The following is an 18,988-nucleotide window of genomic DNA, read 5'->3' on the forward strand; positions in this document are numbered from 1 at the left end:
GCGTCGGTTACGTGGACAGGGCTGTTACTGCTTTGTAGGCATTTGCCCTTTCTCTCACAGCAGAGCCCACAGATAATACGGCTCCATTTCAGCACAAAGATGTCTGCTTATTTTCTAAACATGGCTTTTTCTCTCTCCCTTGCTGCCGTCTCCAAAATCCATTATAATGTGGGCAGCAGACACCCACACACTGGGCATGCAGACTGGATGGTCCCCTGCTTCCACGCTGAAGACGCTCCTCCCCTCAGGTGAACTGGATTGTGACTGGAGCTCTGGCCTCAATTCTTGACACAACTACCAGGCAGTTGAACAAGATGAGTTACTCAGCCCTTCTGAGGCAGTTTCTTTACGCTAAGATGAGTCAGGCTACTTCCTCTGGGGGGATTCCTGAGAGGACCAAGTGAGTCAACAGACAGCGTGTGTATGTGTGAAACCTGTGCGGTGGGGTGTATGTGGGAGTGACATACCCTTCCAAAAACTGAACAAATAAAGTTGCCATCTGAGCACAATTGTTACCCAATGGATGAGACTGACCATAAGCTGACTTCTGGAAAAGTATGAATGAAGACTTTCCTAACACCCACAACCCCAGTAACCAGGGTGTCACCTCAGGAAGGCAGACCTGGAATGTGGCTGTATTTACAGAAGTGAAAACGAAACACAGGAGTCCTGTTCTCCCACGGAAACTGGCCCGCACCTGAGAGCCCGAGCTGTACCCCAACCCCAGGGAATCAGTCTCTGGGGAGGGGTCTATGAATGAATCTGTGGTTTAAGAATTTTCCAGTGACTTTTATGTGCACTCACGTGAACTACCTCTGGCCTAGAGTATAAAAAAGGAGCTGGAGGTTTTGGTTCCAGGCAGTTAATAGGCCAGCCACATTCCACTGGGGAAGTTTGGAGTTTTATGGCAGTGAGTGAAGAAAAGGGGAAAGCCAAGAGAAGTGGGGATCTCGGCTGGAGCAAATATGCAACATGCTAATGAAATCTTTGGCATATTTCTCACCAGAACCCATTCTTATAAAATAAAACACACACGTGTCTCTCCAAAGACTACTTTTGTTATACTTGGCTCTCCCCTTATTTTCACATATTTTTACTTTATCCAATATATTTTTTCACTGAATTACAATAAAAATATGATTTACTTCTAATACGTATTTTAAAAAATAAATCAGGAAAGGGCAAGAAGATATTAGAAGTGTACTCTTTATTTTTCTTTGGTTTCTTAACACAAAAAGACATGCGTTCTATAAATAAAAGGAATAAGATTTTCTGGGAAACAATAAATTGGGGGGGTGGGGAGCAGAATTTCTACCTACTCACATCTCTGTGGCCAAGTCAAAAGGCTGGTCTTCAGCTCCCATCCTGGCTCTGACCTCAGGTGAAACCCAGAAGAGAAGGCTCTGTGTGTTACCTGAAAAGGGGAAATGCCCAAGGACAGAGAAGGCCCCAGTCCTCTGCTCAGAGCCGGGCTAGACCCAAGGCCCACTGAGCAAAGTACCTGTCCTAGCTCCTTTCACAGTATCCTTGGGCCATTGATGACTTGTCTTTTCAGGATGCTATGGGAAAGATTCCAACACCAAAGCACCAGACTAGCCATTTGCAAACATTCACCATCACACTGAGGAACCGACTGTGAAGGATGTGAAATGTTGGTGTTTACATACTTGTACCCAGATCCAAGCACTGGCTACATCTTAGTTGGAAACACTCTCAGGTGCAGCAGTGTAACTTCTACACCAGGAGGTGGCAGTGAATGTAGAAATGCCACTACAAAAGCAGCAGACCATGGGAAAATGATCTGTCACCCTCAGTGGCAGAACCTGGGCCAGCATCCTAAGGACTTGGTGAGGCCCACGCATTCGATTAGCCCACCGACAGACTCTCAGCACCTTCACAGCCCAGGCTCAAATTTACAAGATAGGGGGTTATTATAATAAGACGAGCACTGATACACTCCTCTCTAAGCAGAAACGCAGACTCCTACCTCCTTGAGTCTACCTACCTTCTGTAGGCAAACCCAGAGGGAGTGAGGAATACCAGAGCTCCACAAGCCCAGGCAAAACTATATCAGATTGTTGAGTCATTTAGAAAACAAACAAACAAAAAACCGTATTTTCAAGTGCTTGTAGCAGAGGCCCAACTCCTAAGTGGCAGGTAGCAAAGGTACTTCCCTCTGGATACATGGCGATTGCACACACTGGTAAACCTCACGGTCCTGGGCTGGGAGACATCTCAGGCTGCACATCGTGCCTTTCTGAGCAGGCTTCCAGGCCACCCCAGGCAGGCAGCAGTGGACAGGAGACCAACCAGGTAGAGATTGGGGCCCTAAGCCCCTGTCTTGCATTGAAGGAATTGTATCCTCTTTTTGTCTCTACTGGAAGATCTTAGGACACCAGGTTTTGGCAGCAGCAGGAGGACAGACAGCCCCACTGCCCAGTGCACTGGTAACAGTGTCCTCCGGTCGGGTCCTGCTGTGCTACATCACGGTCCCATCCAGGGAGGAGAAAGGAGCATGGAGTGTCTTCAAGAGGTCATTTGCTAAGATGAGAGGAAGAAATGTAAAGCCTGTTCTTCGCAGCAGCAAGTGATTCTTTCGGCCGTTAGGTCTTCTTATCACAAAGCGTTTTGCTTGAATGTGAAGGTCAACCTGGCTGATGGGTCAGCCAAGGGCCGGAGGGAGGCCAGACCCCTGGAATTGGCGAGTGGGTGGAGGAGCAGTGGCCTGGCAGGGGAGATGAGGTTACTGGACCAAGCCAGCCCATGGCTGGTGGAAGGACCAAGTCCCTGGTTAGGCTCTAGAGTTCAAACAGTCAATGTGCCCCAGAAGCATAATGATGAGGACAGCTATCCAAGAATGACAGATGGGCGAGTGAGAATCTGGCCAGACTTGCTGCTTCCTGCTGGTCACATAAGGAAGGAATGAAAGTGGGGCTGGGGATCTGAATGAGAGCCATGGTGGCAGTGGGAGGTAACCACACGGGTACCGGAGCCCCCAGTGACGAGCTGGGGGCTCCCACCTAGAAGAGTGGCAGTAATTCAGCCGACTCACTAAGCCTACGATTAAAAAAGTCCTCTGATGATGGGTGTGAAGACAAACCTCACGAGCACCTTGCCACAGGACCAGTCGAGAGCACTGATTCCAAACACACCGAGGCTCAGAGGGAAACCTAAGTGCTGTGTGAGGCCTCAGGACCCTGGATCCGAATGTGGGAGCGGATACCGCCCTTTTCATGTTAGGTGGTTTTCTACTTAAAACACATATTTCCCCTTTAGTGTCTTTTTTTCATGTTATTTTCTTGCAAAAAATGTTCACATAAAAAAAAGTATTTTTCTCTCTAGTTTCTTTCATGTGTTTCTTTAAATTTTCTTCAGTTTCTTTCAAGTATCTTTGTGTTTTTCTTCTGTTTCTCCTGAACAAGATGAAAAAGACCTCACTGGAATCCCAAAATTAGCCACAGGAGAAGCCTGTTCTCCCTGCTGACCCAGCGATGAGACAAAATCCTCTGTGCCCAGGACGGAAGGAGGCGGTGCTGCAGCCGCACGGTCGTCATCACAGGCAGTGAGACACTGGAGCGTCCTTGTCTCCCAGCCACAACCCCCAGTTTCCAACCAGCTTGGCCACTGCAGCCACCCCACCACGAACTGGGCAGCACATGGCCGGAGCATAGCAGGCGAGGGGTGTCAGATGGAAGGCCTGCTGCCTGCGGGCGGCCTGCAGCTGTGGCAGGTGGGCACTGGGCTTGGATGGAGCCTGTGTACGTGTGGACCAGCAAAACAGTCCCATGTCACCAGCTGTGGGACCCACAGGGGCTTCTGTCCCATGCTGTGCATCTTGATGATCTAGACCTGGAGGTCACAAGGGCAGCACAGTGAGGGAGGACGTAAGCACCCGGGGAAACTACCTCCGGTGAGCTCACATTTCACCCCGTCTTCTGGTCCACACCTTGCCAGGAGGGACTGTCCCTGGAAGGAAGTGCCTATGTTTGTACCAGATCCCTACCCCACCGCGTCCCACCCTCTGCCTTAGATGGTGAGGAGGGGGATGCAGCCCACACCGACCCCGCCCTCATGACATGCCATGGGGGCCATAAACGTCCAGCGGTCCGTCTCCGGGTCATACATCTCCACCGAGCTCAGGTTCGACTGCCCATCGTAGCCCCCCACGGCGTAGAGGCGTCCACAGCTGGCCACCAGCGAGACGCGACTCCGGCGCGTGTGCATGGGGACAATCAGGCACCACTGGTCTGCTACGGAGCTGTACACCTCGGCGATGCTCAGGAAGCCAGAGCCGTCGTAGCCCCCACAGACAAACATCTTGCTCCCCAGGGAGGCGGCTCCATGCCGGCAACGCTTGTTCAGCATGCCAGCGGCCGGGTGCCAGGTGGCCGTGTGGTGGTTGTAGTGCTCCACCTGCAGCAGGGAGAGAGGCACAGGTACAGGACAGTCAGAGCCAAAGCTCCGTCCACGGGATGGCTTCGCGGGACACGGCGGACTCTAGTGGGAGGCCTGGGGACAGGGAGCTCTGCCAGCATGTGCTCTCGCTCTGATGCCCGTTTTCCTCGACCGCACACCCGCTCTTGGGCTTATAGGGACAGGTGAGAGAGCGCCTAACCTGACCTCTTCTGTTTACATCTAAGGAAACAAATGAAGGAGTTGCCAAGGCTGCACGGCTGTGTCGTGACACAGCGGGATGACAGCGGGGTCTCCTGAAATCTGTCCAGAGTGTGTTTCATCAGAGGGACTCTAGGGAACGGCCACTAAATGGCTGTTGAGGTTTTTTAAAGAATAAATCCAGAAGAATACAAGTGTTTGCAAAGTCACACTCCACACATACGAGCTTGCTTTGGGCAGCACTCTCACCGGGTCTCACCAGCATTCGATGCAGAGCTACGCAGGGTGGGGTGGGGTGGGGTGACTATACTCTGCCCTGGCCTCCCACCACCCCCATACACTGGTTCCCATTCTCGGAAGGATTTCAGAGAACACAGTAATGGCCTGAGACCTCACTCAACGATGCCTTACCCGCAACAGCAAGGTTGAAGCTTTTTCCCAGAGAATTGCCTTTTAAACTAACTCTCAAGGATGGAAGCAGTAGGTGCCCGTAGCCCAGGGGGACCCCACACTCACACTGCTGAAGATCTGCAGGCCGTCGTGGCCGCCCGACACGTGTATCCTGCCCTCAAAGACTGTGACCCCCGCAGCACTGCGATTCGAGCTCATTGGGGTCACCACTGTCCACCTTCAGGAAAGAGCCAAAGTAGGAGTGGAGCCATGAGAGCCGGTGTCCCCGTCCCCCCAAGACAGCTTAGAAAGGCTCGGGTGCACTGTGCTGTGTTCCCTCGAGCCTGGACAACCTCCCCACCGCTTAGCGCCTCTCCCACCTCCTGCTCCTGGATTTCTCTGGCTGCCGCCTGTCCCCTGCATCAGACCTGCGGCTGCTCTCTGCTCACCTCTGCCAGCATGTCCCCGCAGGCCTCTTACAGATCTGCTCCTCCCCTGCACTCCCCGTCTTGTGAAAGGGACCACCCGCTACCTAGTGCCATACTTGTAAACTCAGCCTTGTTATGGCCTCTTTCCCTCATCCTCAACGTTTGTGTGGACACCAAGTCCCCGAGAGTTTGCAGCCTAGTCATTGCTTGTCCCCAACCCTTGGCTCCGGGCTCTCACCTGGACCCCTGCAACAGTCCCCACAAGTGGCCTGGCCTTCAGACATTGCCCTTTGGACCCTCCAGTGGCCCCTCACTTTTCCTCTAAGTTGAGTCCAAGTTTCCAACGCAGGTCTTGACCACTTGGTCCTTCTCTACATGCCAGCTTCACATGACACGTGCACCACCACGCCCGCTCCTACCTCATTCAGCACTTGTCCCGGAGCCTCAATTCTTGCTGTCTCCCTGCCTCTGCCCTACCCACGGGGAAGGTAAAGGTGTGCCCCACTCTGTGCCCCACAGCTCCAGATGCAGGCCCCCAAGTGCAGAGGGATCACAATGCGCCCGTGGTCCCAACAGACTGGGTGCTACTTAAGGGTCTCAGACCGCCTGCCTGCTGCGCGGTTCAGTGCAAGGAACATTGCCTTAGAAGCACTCGGAGGAATCCTCTAGTGTGCTTGTGTTTTATAAATAACGTGAAAAGATTCAAATATTGAAATGAAAAATTCGGGCTAACCTTGCTAGTGTTTTCCAAAGAGTGTTCCACAAAATAATTCCACATGATGGTGCTAGCTGTTATATAAAATGAGGTTAAACAGGTTTCTTTCCGCAGAATTTTCAGTCTTTAAAATGTTAATAATGCATTATGGAAAAATAGGCCTCTGGTGGTACTGACATCAATGTTTCACGAACTTATTATTAGACCACGTAACTTTTTCGTTTTTCAAATCATAGCACAGTTTTTATGCTCTCTGTTTAGCAAGCTCCAGTCGCCCCAGGGGAGCGGGAGGCCTTACTTGTCCGTCTCAGGCGAGTAGGTCTCCACAGAGTTGAGAGAAGAGCTGCCATCATAGCCACCACAGACGTAGATCTGCCCATCCAGCACGACCGTCCCCATGGCACTGCAACAGACAGAGCTGTCATCTCAGATGGGCCTCCGACTTCCTGGGGCACCCATCATGCTCACTGAGAAAGAAACCTAACCACCAACTGCCTCTTTCTAGAACAGACCTAAATCTCAGGTGATTCAAAGTGTAAAACTGAGGAAGAAGCTGCCCTGTGGGTCCTCTTGCCTCTGAACCCCAGCCTGGGGTTGCCGCCCCTCCCCACTCTCTGTCCTTGATCAGTCTGACGTGCTCCCCTTGCTGTGCTCGTGGTCTAGTTTACCTTTAAGGCCCTGGTCAAATTACTCTCCTCCTCAAAAAGCCATCCTGGATCCCCCAATAAGGGCTCTCTCCCGACCCCACACTTCTAGAGCAGCCTCTTTATTATAGCATTTGTCCCATCTATCCATCTATCTATCCATCCATCTATCCATCCATCCATCCATCCATCCATCCATCCATCCATCCATCAGATTTTCACTAGGCATTCATGAGGCATTCTGGCCCAGGAACTAGGTTTAGAAGGGTGAGTAAACCAAAGCTCCTGCCCATAGGTGCTTATGTTCTGGCACCATGGGGCCCAGGAATTGACCTGCCACCTCTTAACATGTGGGGACCTCCTGGAAGACGAGGGTCTTCATCAGTGTGACCCCGATAATGCTTAGTGTGGTGCTTTGTACATAACAGGCCCTCAACATAAGTTTGTTGTGTTACTCTGATTTTCCCATTCAATTTGCTACAAAGTTCGACAAATGCTTTTTCATTGGAAACACGGCCCAGCATGGCCCTAATTTGTCTCAGTGGGTAATGTAGCTGCTCCTATTTGTTGTGCACGTACTACACGTGTCAGGTACTCTACGTTTGCCATTTTCCATCCTCACCACACCCTGCAAGGAGGTATCACCATCTGGGCTCCCTTCTCTGGCTGCCCAGAGAGAAGCATGCCTCGGATTTAAATGAGACAAGCCCGACTTCATGCTGTTCACCATGCCAAGCTCTCCTAATGCAAAGACCCAGGGCTCTGGCATAATCACACAGTCTTCTGTTTTGCACAAAGCCTCATGAGAAGTTCAACACCAATGCTAAGCTGCCCAATTCTGTTTTCAAACCTGATGCTGGAGAAAATTAAAAATGAAATTGGGTGTCTAATCAACAGGAAAATAAAACACACCAGGCTTTCTGCCACCTTGCAAATGTATGCAGCAAATCAAATCGATCCAAGCAACATCCCTTTGAGGGACATGGTAATAACCCCCTGAACAAGCCTGAATGAGGAAAAGGACTTGACTTAGGCAAGGACTATGGGAAGATCACAAATTCACTAGACAGGTCACTATCCTTCTAGAAGCGGACACAAGTAACAATACAGGAGTTCAACAAAAATATGAGGAAGAATTAATCTAAGAGGTGCCACGAAACGACGTGAGATTAACTATTAACTAAGTGGTAAAGACCAGTGTGAAGAGACAAGGGGAATGCTGATCAGTGTGGACTGGAAATGTCCGTCAGAGGAGGCTCCACAGCAGCAGCCTGGAAGCCTGGAGCAGAGGGAAGGAATGACGGCAGAGGGGAGCTGGTCACCAACTGGCAGGACAGAGGGCTGTTTGGGCTGTTAGGAGAGAAGTGACTGAGAACATTTTAAGGCAGCCTGTAATTAAAGGGGATGGACTGGAGCTACTAATAACAGGGCATTAACCACAGCGAGGGAAATGAAGCCCCAGAGGACTTTCCTCCCGACAGCACTCCAAACCCCGTGACATCAAAGCTAGGAAGTGGCCCACAGCAGACATACAAGGAAGAACAACTGATTGCAGTCAAAGCAGAAAAGGCTCTCATGGAAATGGAGCAATGAGTCATTCGAGGCCACCGGGAACTGCCAAATATCGAAGGAGCAGGAAGGGGAAGCCCCGAGGTGGGGACAGTGGGAAAGAGAACCACCCACTCTCCGTCAGCTCACTGCTCTGGGGGGCAGGTCTGTATATACATATTTTTTACTTCCAACACAATCCTACTTTGACCCTCTGTGAATCTGGTCTGATTGGTACAAAGGCAGATTCCTCCTGGCTCAAGGCCACATACTAACACTGATGAAAGTGGAACGTGCATATTGTGTCTGTGACACTTTCATGTGGCAAAGGACCTCGACAATAGCTACTTTTCATCACCACATGTGCAGTCACTTGATCTTTTTTTGAGTGGTCCCGTGACTTTACAGGTGGAGAATCCACGGCATGGCCAGACAAAGCCGTCTGTGAGCTAAATACTCAGACCACAGAATTATGAAGCAGGAAGGCCCTTAGAGAGCCACTGGTCCAGTGGTTTTCAAACTGTCCCTTTCAACAACAACAAAAAAATTCATGTAACTTTCCCCTCTAAAGTTAGACATATGTCGAGGAAACTCAATATGTAAAAGACAAATGGATCTGTTCTGGTGAAGTGGGAGCGGGGGTTGGGGGAAGAGTCTTGGACTGCTTTCCTCCTGTCAGTCCCGGAGAGAAACATCAGGGTGCCACGTGAAACCACTTGTCTGGCGTGGCCTCTCGGAGGGCAGGAGAGTGGAAGAATCTGTCCAGTTCCACCTTCCCACTCCAAAGCTCCCACTGCCCAACTATGGAAATACCCCACACACAGATGATGGAAGATGCCGCCTGTCTCTTTGGCACTAAGAAGGCTAAATGAGGGCACTATCTGAGGTCCTCTCATCCCACTTCTTATTCAGGAAATGTGCGCAGGCAAGTGATAGGGCAAACAAGTAGCTGGAATGTGCTAAGAGACATGAAAACATGGTCACCTCCCCAACAGCTCATGCCCGCAGGACGTGCGGCGGCTCAGAGTGATCACTGCTACGGGTCATGTGCTCCCCGGGTGGTGGAAGCACATGCCTGGCAGGAATCTCAGGGGAAAGAAAGTATAAAGAAAAACACTTTGATTTATCACTCGTAAAGTTAAATCTTCCTTATGTGAGTTTCAACTTGAATCCCACCTCTTCCCTGAAATCTTCCAGACGTTCTGTCCAGCTTCTCTCCCTCATCGACTCTTCCATAACATACATTTTCAGGCCTTATCTGGCACTTAAATAACAATACAACTTCCACATGTCCATGACTTGTCTCCCCAAGTTCTCAAAGGACAAGGCATGTATTTTACTTTGAAGCAGATGGGGAGGTACCAGCAGTGGTTGGTTCGGCTGCAGGAAATCGCCAGGCCAGAGCTTGTGTTTGATTTTATTATGTGCCCCTGCTTCTCTAGCATGGTGTTCCCCAGCACAAATGGCTTCCAGAATACCTTCTCTTGCTATTCATGCTCCCCACTCTGGTCCACGTGTCCGTCTCTGGGTTGTAGACCTCCACAGTGCTCAGCCGTAGCTGGCCGTCGTATCCACCGATGGCATAGAGAAGCCCATTCACCACGGCCACACCGACGCGGCTGCGGGCAGTTGTCATGGGATGGCACTTCTCCCAGTGATTGGCGACGGGGTCGAACACTTCCACCACATTCAGGGAATCACCTGCATAAAAATTTGCTACTCAAATTAAAACAAATGAGACCACTCGTTTAGATCATACTGTTGGGTACTGATTATATGGAACGCTTAACTTGCTTCTATCAGCTCTTCCCACAGGATTTCTCAAGCCAGAAGGGCCCACTCAGAAATTTCAGCCACGATAAACTCAAACCTAATTCTTTAAGGAAAATCAGAATCAGACGGGAGGCATTTACTTTCCAGAGAGGGAAGTTTTACGTTGCGATGAGGTGCTTTACATGCCTAAAACCAAAGATGAAAGCAGGATACACTACTTCCCCAACGCAGGAGGCATGCCCAGAGGGAAGGGCGTGGGTCCCAATGCCCACTTTCACTTGCTCACCCATGACCCTGGGCAACTTGCTTTGTATCCCCACCTTCTGTTCTCACAGGTGAAATGAAGATAATCTCTACGGCAGAGCTGCTGTGCAGATTAAAGCCCCTAGCAGAACCCCCTAGTTCTAGAAGAGACTAAGTGCTCAATGAACAGTAGTCATAGCAGCAAGGAACCTTACCTTTTCATTAGGCTTTTGTGAGGATCAAATAAAAGACTTGCCCTCCCTGTTTTAGTCTCCGCTGGGGCACTTAGCACCTGTCACACTACAGCATTTACTAGTTGAGGATTTGTCTTTTCCAGGTCGTATGGTCAGTGAGCAGCAGAGATTAGTGTCCACCTCTCATTAACTTTCAATTAAAAACAAAATTGCCCAGGACTGTCTGCCATCTCCCCACTTCCCACAAACCTGGACGGGCACTGTGAAAAGGCTTGTCCTCCACATCGGAGATGACAACTCCCTGTGCCATTGTATGGCCAGGATTCAGGTGTCCGTATTGCCCTCTCTACTGAATCTCTACTGCCCTACAGTGGTGCCTGGGGTGAGAAAGAGGGGCAGGAGCCCCATGGAGCTTTCCTGAAAACCTGACTGCATGATATGAGAGCTGCCAACAGCACACGGACTGTAAAGCATGTGTATGTATCACAGGAGCTAAGCGCAAAAAGTAGTATTGATAGCCACAGACCCTGTGTATTTGGAGAGTTGTCCTGCTATGGTGACGTCCAGGAATCACACGACCGAATGTGATCAGCTGGTAACAGAACTGGGTCTCTGACTATATCCTATCCAGGGCCGAGCCAATCCCACAGGCAATGTGGTATCAGGGAAAGAGTGTTGGCTCAGGAACCAGTAGTGCTTATTCTACCAAAAACAACTTGTTGGTGGAATTTCTCTGGGCCTCCATTTCCCCATCTGTAAGGTAAGGGGACTAGGCCTCAAGGATTTCTGAAGGCCTCTTTAGCTCCGATGTTCTGATTCAATGGTCTTAATACCTGATACGCTATGACTGCAGAACAATTACATAACATCAAGGTGGCACGGGGGGTGACACATGAGGAGAGGAACCAAAGGGCCAGGCTAGGTTGCTGGTGCTTCCTCGTCCATAGTCCAAGACAGCTCTGTGAAGGGGGAGTTGCAAGATACCTGCTGAGTTGAGGCCGCCCACGGCATAGATAAGCCCAGCGATGGACGTGCAGCAGCGAGGCCGAGTTCTGAAAGGTGGCAGGTGGGGCCGGCGCTCTGGCATGAGGTGATAGTCCTTTGCTTCGTCTACCAGGTCCCTAGAACAAGGTGCAAGATGCTGGGACAGGAGGCATCCTCCCCATGTGCTCCCCATTTGCATTTCCAAGTCTGGCTCCCTCACCTCCAACTGCACGGGCAACTTGGAAGAGAAGCCTTCTGGAAGACTTGGTCTCAAAGAACCCAGGTGACTCCAGGGGAAACCAGACACAGCTATTGAGAACTGCTCCAAACTGCAGGGACCAGACAGGCTGAGCCCACCTCGGTCAATGTGATCAGAGTATCTTCTAACAGGCACATACTTAGCCAGCAGGAGAAAAACAGGTAGCAGCTACAACAGCTGGCTTTGGGAGGTGCCTGTAGCCTGTCCTTACAGAGGCCCAGCTCTTCCTTTCTGTCCCGATGGCTCACACCCTGCAGTTAACCACCTCTCAGCTGTACTGCAGCAACAGAAGCTAACTGCTCCTGACGACGTCCCTGCCTCCAGCCCACCCTCCATCCCACTGTCCACACTGCCGTCCAAGCTGTCTTTCTAAGAACCTCTGATGGCCACCCATCGCCTACAGAATGAAGTTTAAAGTCCTCAACAGCATGCTTGCGACTGCTCGCGTGCACAGGGTCCCGGCTACCTGCAGGCACACCTCCACCCCTGCCTGACACACACCTTCATTCTGTTTGCACCAAACCACCGACTTCCTCTTGAACCAGCTGTGAATATGACCAGCAGTTTGAAGGAGGACAAATACTTTTCTCTGCTGCCCTGTTTTTATGATGGTCCTCCTGGAGGGCTTCCACTTCTGAGCTCTGCTGTGCCATGTCATCAGTGACTCACTCAGTAAAAGTTTCACGTGCTGGGACACTGGTCCCCCCGTCCCCCTCGTCCCTCACTGCAGATGCAGGCCCAAACCCACGTGAGGCCAGTGCACCAACTAACGTTGACTGAAGAGGGCGAGGAGCCCTAGGAAGTCACCACCAAGTCCGCCGCTGCTGTGGACAGGATCGGGCCAGGCAGTACAGACGCCTGTAGGTTCATAAATAGCTCAATGGGTGGAGATGCTAGAAAAGGCTCAGATAACTCAGGGGAAGAAGCCCCTTCTGCCGTGATGCTCCCACATGGCACATTTCTCTGCCCGAGGTGTAACACTCAGGTTTGGCCCGGCTCTAGACAGAAGGCGGAGTGATCTGTGTGACTGGAATTAAGACTGGCCACTCCAAACCCTTCCTTTCCTGAACTGGGACAGAAGTGGCCTAAGTGGCCAAGTCCTCGTCTCTGCCCAGACCTCGGCAGCTCAGCCTTGCTCACCTGCACTTGTGGCAGCAACGCACCAGGTCATCCTGCTGCACGCGGTCTGACAGGAACTGGGGCCGGCAGAGGGGCAGGCGGATATTGGACAGCAGCTCAGGCAGGCAGGGCCCCCTCTGCTCGCAGTCGTACCTCACCCAGGCCAATGCGGCTTCAAACACCTGCCAGGACAGAGTAGAAGCGCTGGAGGCCACACCCGACTCCCCAAACTCAAGCCCTCACTCCCTCTGCTGAGGCAGTCCCTGGGCCATCCAATCTCTCCTACTTGTCTCCTGAACCCACTGTCTTCTGCCCACTTCCCCAGCTACTCCATTCATTCCAGACTCCTGAAACGCAAGTCCGGGTGACTGTAACAGTTCCCGGCTTGCATTATGACTTCCTAAAGAAAACCCGCCTTTCTGCATTGCAACAAAGCGTCTGCGTGCCTTCGTTCCTGCTGCGCCTGCACCCTACTAAATTCCCTCCACCATCCTCTACTCTAGCCAGGCTGGTTTCCCTGGTCACACTGTCCCCTTCACCTGGAATGTTTCCTTTTCTCTTCCTCTTCATCTAAACCCACTCCCCTGTCTCTAAGGTCTGGCTCAAGACTCATGTTCTCCAAGGAGCCTTCTGTGGGGACAGAGCCAGGAGTGCAGTTTCCAGGCTCTCGCCCTCATGTGGAAAGGTGCTCACTCGGGTAGTAAATGGCCATCAACTGTGATTGGATGGCCATCAGCTGTGGCTAGTTGGCCAACAGCTGTAACCAGTGAGCCATTGGCCACTAATATAACTGCCGTGGCTACGCTAGCAGCAAATGGGGGCTAGCAAGAAGATGGTGGCTGGCAAGCACGGATTGCAGTTGGCACGGCGGAGTGTGGGTTGCGGATTGCAGAGAAGTAAACGGCAGGTTGCAGATAGTGTGGCTCCTGCTTCCTGTGTCTCCAACCCAGCCCCAGCGAGACTATAGTGGTGTGACTCCCCTATCTGTGGCTCCGTGGGTGTTCCTTTTTGGCCTCACCATAGCCTACGTTCTTATGTGGGGAGCGGGACTAGAGACCCGGCGTGACATCCTGCATGACACCTTCCCTAACGGCTCCAGCCACCAGGATATCTCTCTAAAACCCTGCAGCCCCTCATAGATGTATCTCTCCAATAAATGTGCGTCACTCAGGTCCTATTAATTAGTACATGAGCTAGGGACAGACTCCTTGCTCCTGGGATGATCAAGTAAGCACCCCCACTGCTGAGCTCAGGGTCCCCTTTTCTACTGCTCACTAATATTCAGGGTGAGGGCTCCTCGGACATTAAGGAAATGAGCTGAGCGGGGACTAACATCCTAACAGCTTGCCTCCGAGGCCTGGGCTGCTCCTGCTGAAGTACAGCTTCCCGATAGGCCAGGACCCTTAATTTCAAATATCCGGGCTGCTCAGCCATGGACTTTGGTTAGATTTCCTAACTGAGCAAGCAGGAGACACCTTGCCGTAGTCGTGCTCCCAGAGCCTGCCGGGCCAGGTCCGAATTTGCACCCCAACATTCGATGCTCTCCACTGGTGAGCCCTCGCCACCCTCTGCTCCAAGTAACATTTGCTCACCATTCTCTTAAGACAACTTGCACCACACCTTTGTTGAACAAAAGGGATGACCCTTCGCTCTCCTCTGGCTACTAACACCCTACAGTCTATTTAAGCTTTTCTTGACCACCCCCAAAAAGACGTTGTCTTTGTCCTCAGAGGACCTATGATCACTCACACCTCGCCCTGCCAAAGGCCGCACCTCTTCCAGAATTTTAAGTACCCCAGTACCTGACCACCACCTCCGATCCTTCCCGCTCGGTCACTGACACCGATCAGCCTTAGGCATGGCCGCCCCTCCCCAGCCTCCCTGTCAGGTCCCCCTCCAGCCTATTTCCTCACCTCTCTCATCCAGCATGGGCCCCATGGGTTATTATGCAGGTGCCCTCAATTCCCATGCTATGTGCTTATCTTCCTCAATCACACTTACCTAGAAAAACAGAATCTCTACTCTGGTAAAGTCCAACTCAGCACTCAACCCACCCCCGACTCTGCACTGCACCGGCCCCCCAGCTGACAGAAAACGCACAACAGAGCTGTGTGTTTATTTTACATTTCTGACTGCTAATCTCATCAGGCCTGGCTTCCTATCAAGCCCTCCGCATTTCCTTAGCATCATCCATTTATTTTCCCCCTCTCCTAGAGGCCTAGGTTGTAACTGTTCATCTCTCCTCAAATTTTTTCTCAGCTGAGAAAACAGACACAAGTCAGAAGACAATGTCCATCGAGTCTACCAGCATCTCCCTTCCCAGCCCGCCCCTCCCCCGCACCTGGGGGTGTGAACTTAATGCTCCTATTAAATATACACCCCCTTGCCCTAGACCTGCCCCTTTTCACTGAGCCCAGACCCCGTTCCAGTAACTATTCCCCTTTTTCTCCTCCATCACCAATTCTTCCTCCCCTCTGGAAAATTCCTGCCAGCAGTCCAATCATACTGTCACTTCTCTCACCGTAAAGAAAACCAAGCCCTCCTGACCTCATATCCCCCACCTGCGACTGCCCCACTGCTCTGCTCTCCTTTAGAAAAAGACTGTTTCAAAAAGTTCTCTATACTTATTTCCAGTTCACAGCAGCATGATTTCTAATCACAAATCCTGGAAATTACCCGAACATGCAAGAATAACGGAAGCAGGGTTGGTAAAAATCAATGGAACAGTATTTCCACACTAAGATGTATAAAGAGTTTTCATGAGAAAAGCATGTGATGTAATAAAACAAAGCCATAACAAACAACAGCTGCACACACACCATCATCTTCATGTTACAGAAAAACGATAACAGGAAGCGGAGAGCAGCACCCACGTCGCCCGAACACGGCCACGGTGCCCTACAGACCTGCTCCTCGGACCTGACATTCAGCTCATCCCGGGACACCAGCTCCAGCACGTCCTCCAAGGGCAAGGCCAGGAATTCCTCCGACATGGACACCTCCACAAAGTGCTGGTGGACGAAGCTGGTGGCCGCATCGTAGAGCACAGCACACATCATGGTCTCAGCAAACTGGCGTACGCCCAGGCAGTTTTTTGGGTGAAGCCTTTTGGCGTAAGAGAAGATGAAAAGAAAAAACTTAGAGGAAGAAAGAACGTTATCTTTGCTCAGTCTCAGGTCGGTTCTGGGTAGAGCCACGGAACAGAAAACATCCAACTTTGTCCTCAACTTGGGAAACTCCCTGCGTCACATCAGACAACATTCTGGGACTACACTTTCCAAAGGTATAAAATTAAGACTGATTCTCCTCAGAGGTTCCTGCCTCTGGGGCCTGGTGGAAGATGCTCTCTGTGAAGTCCTGCGACACAGCTCTCAGGGGATAGAAGAACAGAACGTACTGGAAAACCTGCTGGCTTTCCTTTGGCTGCTGACATTCTTGGTTGAGTGTCCATCTCATCACCAGGAAGGCAGTGGAGTTGTAGAATGATTTTCAACCACAAAAAGAGGTGATTTCTCTAACATTGGGACCCTTCCACGTTTTTCTATTTTTAAAAAAGAAAGAGGCTCTGTGGGTCTAATTGTTCAGACCCCCAGAAAGGACACCCAGGCAGCTATCACTTATTTAGCACCAGAGTGAGTCAAGGACCTTGTCAGGCCTTTTACAAACATTCTCCAGATCTTTCCAACAACACTGCAAAGTAGTAATTACTCTCATTTTCAGATGGAAAACTGAGGCCAGAGAAACTAAGGATATGACACTGGGGCATGAAGAAACTGTCCTGGTCTAAAAATCACTTTCTAAACATCTTTTAGGGGACAGGGCTTTGTGACATGACACAGCCTGGATCCAGGGTTGACGGCGATGACCTCCAAAGCCCCTAGGTGGAGCTGCTGTCCCCTGTGAGAGCGGCTGTCCCCTGTGAGAGCGGCCAGTGCAATCCTTTCCAGGGTCTCTACTTAATCATTCTCCAATTTCTGTGGGAACACAGAGATGAACCAAGTCCAGTGTGCCCTTAAGAAGCTCACAGATGAGTAGGAAAGACAGTGTGTGCCCCAGCCCCCCCCCACACACCCTTCCAACCTGCCCCAGAAGGCATCCCAGGGCAGGGTGGAGAGGCTCTGGCCCGCACTCCCGCTACGTGATCTCCATGGGCGACGCCGGAACAGGACTGCCTGCCTCACGCTGAAACGCTCACCCCACACCCAGCAGAGCGCACCCTGCATGTCAGGCATCACTCCCACGGTCAGTAGGACTAGCTGCACACACAGCAGTGCTTAGTGTCATCCATGGGCACTCCACAGGCAGGACATGCCCAGCAGGCAGGGTCCCCAGAGCCGCTAAGTGACCTGGATTGGAGAAGCTGGAATGGGAGAGGGAGAGGTCAGCTCTAAGAGGGGACGAGGTTCAGAAGGGCAGAGGCGAGGTGGGAGGAATGCCGGACTTAGGCCAGGGACCTGCTGATCAGAGCACTCAGGTGGAGACTGGGTCTTGGGGAGTACCACAGACGGGGCGCGCGCTGGTCTGGTTTCTCCCTGCCTGCGTGTAGCCCAGCACTAACCCTCACCCCCAAGCCTCTAGTGGTTGAAAAGCGGCCTTTACATTATGACTAGACTAAGAGCTCTGCCTGCTGAGGGGAAGGAAGAACCGTCTTATCTGCCCCGTCATCAAAAGGTCATTGCCACAGCACCTCCGATAAGGGGCTAATATCCAAAACACACAAGGAACTCATGCAACGCAACAATAACAACAAAAAAACAACCCAATTGAAAAATGGGCAGAGGACCTGAAGAGACATTTCTCCAAAGAGGACATACAAATGCAAACAGACATATGAAAAAATGCTCAACATCACTAATCATCAGAGAAATGCAAATAAAAACCACAATGAGATATCACCTCACCCCAATCAGAATGGCTACCATCAATAAGACAAATAGTAACAAGTGTTGGAGAGGCCGTGGAGAAAAAGGAACCCTCATACACTGTTGGTGGGAATGCAGACTGGTGCAGTCGCTATGGAAGGCAGTGTGGAGGTTCCTCAAAAAATTACAAATAGAATCACCGTATGGCCCAGCAATCCCTCTCCTGGGTATCTACCCAAAAAATCTGAAAACATTTATCCATAAAGACGTGTGTGCTCCAATGTTCACTGCAGCATTACTCACGGTGGCCAAGACATGGAAACCAAAGTGTCCTTTGATAGATGAATGGATAAAGAAGTTGTGGTATATATACACAATGGAATACTATTCAGCGGTAAGAAAAGATGATATAGGAACATTTGTGACAACATGGATGGATCTTGAGAGTATGATGCTAAGCGAAATAAGTCAGACAGAAAAAGCAGAGAACCATATGATTTCACTGATATGTGGTATATGAACCAAAAACAACAAAAGAACAAGACAAACAAATGAGAAACAAGAACTCATAGACACAGACAATAGTTTAGTGGTTACCAGAGGGTAAGGGGTGTGGGGGGTGGGAGATGAGGGTAAGGGGGATCAAATATATGGCGATGGAAGGAGAACTGACTCTGGGTGGTGAACACACAATGGGATTTATAGATGATGTAATACAGAATAGTACACCTGAAATCTATGTAACTTTACTAACAATTGTCACCCCAATAAATTTTAATTAAAATAAAACACAAAAAGTCATTGCCAAGTGCTGGACGTAGGCAGGGGTATAATCCATAGTCCTTTCCCTAAAAGAGCATACGATGACTGCTCCCAGAACACTGGGGGACAGAGAATTCCAGGAGGTGCAATTTGGGTGGGCTCTTAAGGAACTAAGGGAAAACAAAGATCAAGAAATTTGAGGAGGAGGAAGAATCTAAACAAAGATGGAGATGTCTGTGGAACAGTTAAGAGCACTGAATAAATCAGTTTGATAAATGAGCAGCTGGTCAGATTGGAGAGAGAGGACCAGAAGTGGTACAAGTCTGGCCAAAGGAGGGGCACGCAGGGCTTCACACATCCTGTCCCTCAAAGGTGCAACCCAAAGAACTGGACACCACTTGATTCTGATTTCAAGAAAGGTCATTTCTGCATGTAACCTTCCCAGCTCACTCT

At 50.7% G+C, this 18,988-nt stretch overlaps 1 protein-coding gene across 2 annotated transcripts in view; it reads right to left on the reverse strand.

The window, feature by feature from the left end:
* Window positions 1-1,204: 1,204 nt before the first annotated feature.
* The window catches only part of KLHL18 (kelch like family member 18), a 49,206-nt gene continuing 31,422 nt past the window's right edge, over window positions 1,205-18,988 (reverse strand). Inside the window, exons 4-10 of one of the 2 annotated variants that reach the window (XM_033131549.1) lie at window positions 15,818-16,016; window positions 12,933-13,093; window positions 11,534-11,670; window positions 9,818-10,040; window positions 6,446-6,550; window positions 5,131-5,242; window positions 1,205-4,413 (exon numbers count right to left, since the gene is read on the reverse strand). In XM_033131549.1, the coding sequence (XP_032987440.1) occupies window positions 4,027-4,413; window positions 5,131-5,242; window positions 6,446-6,550; window positions 9,818-10,040; window positions 11,534-11,670; window positions 12,933-13,093; window positions 15,818-16,016 (1,324 nt within the window). In that variant the 3' untranslated portion in view covers window positions 1,205-4,026. Of the gene's footprint in view, window positions 4,414-5,130; window positions 5,243-6,445; window positions 6,551-9,817; window positions 10,056-11,533; window positions 11,671-12,932; window positions 13,094-15,817; window positions 16,017-18,988 lie in introns of both variants that reach the window. The other variant, XM_033131548.1, reaches the window with a different exon arrangement.

Source organism: Rhinolophus ferrumequinum, chromosome 17 (genome assembly GCF_004115265.2).
Source record: "Rhinolophus ferrumequinum isolate MPI-CBG mRhiFer1 chromosome 17, mRhiFer1_v1.p, whole genome shotgun sequence".
Taxonomy (NCBI): Eukaryota; Metazoa; Chordata; class Mammalia; order Chiroptera; family Rhinolophidae; genus Rhinolophus; species Rhinolophus ferrumequinum.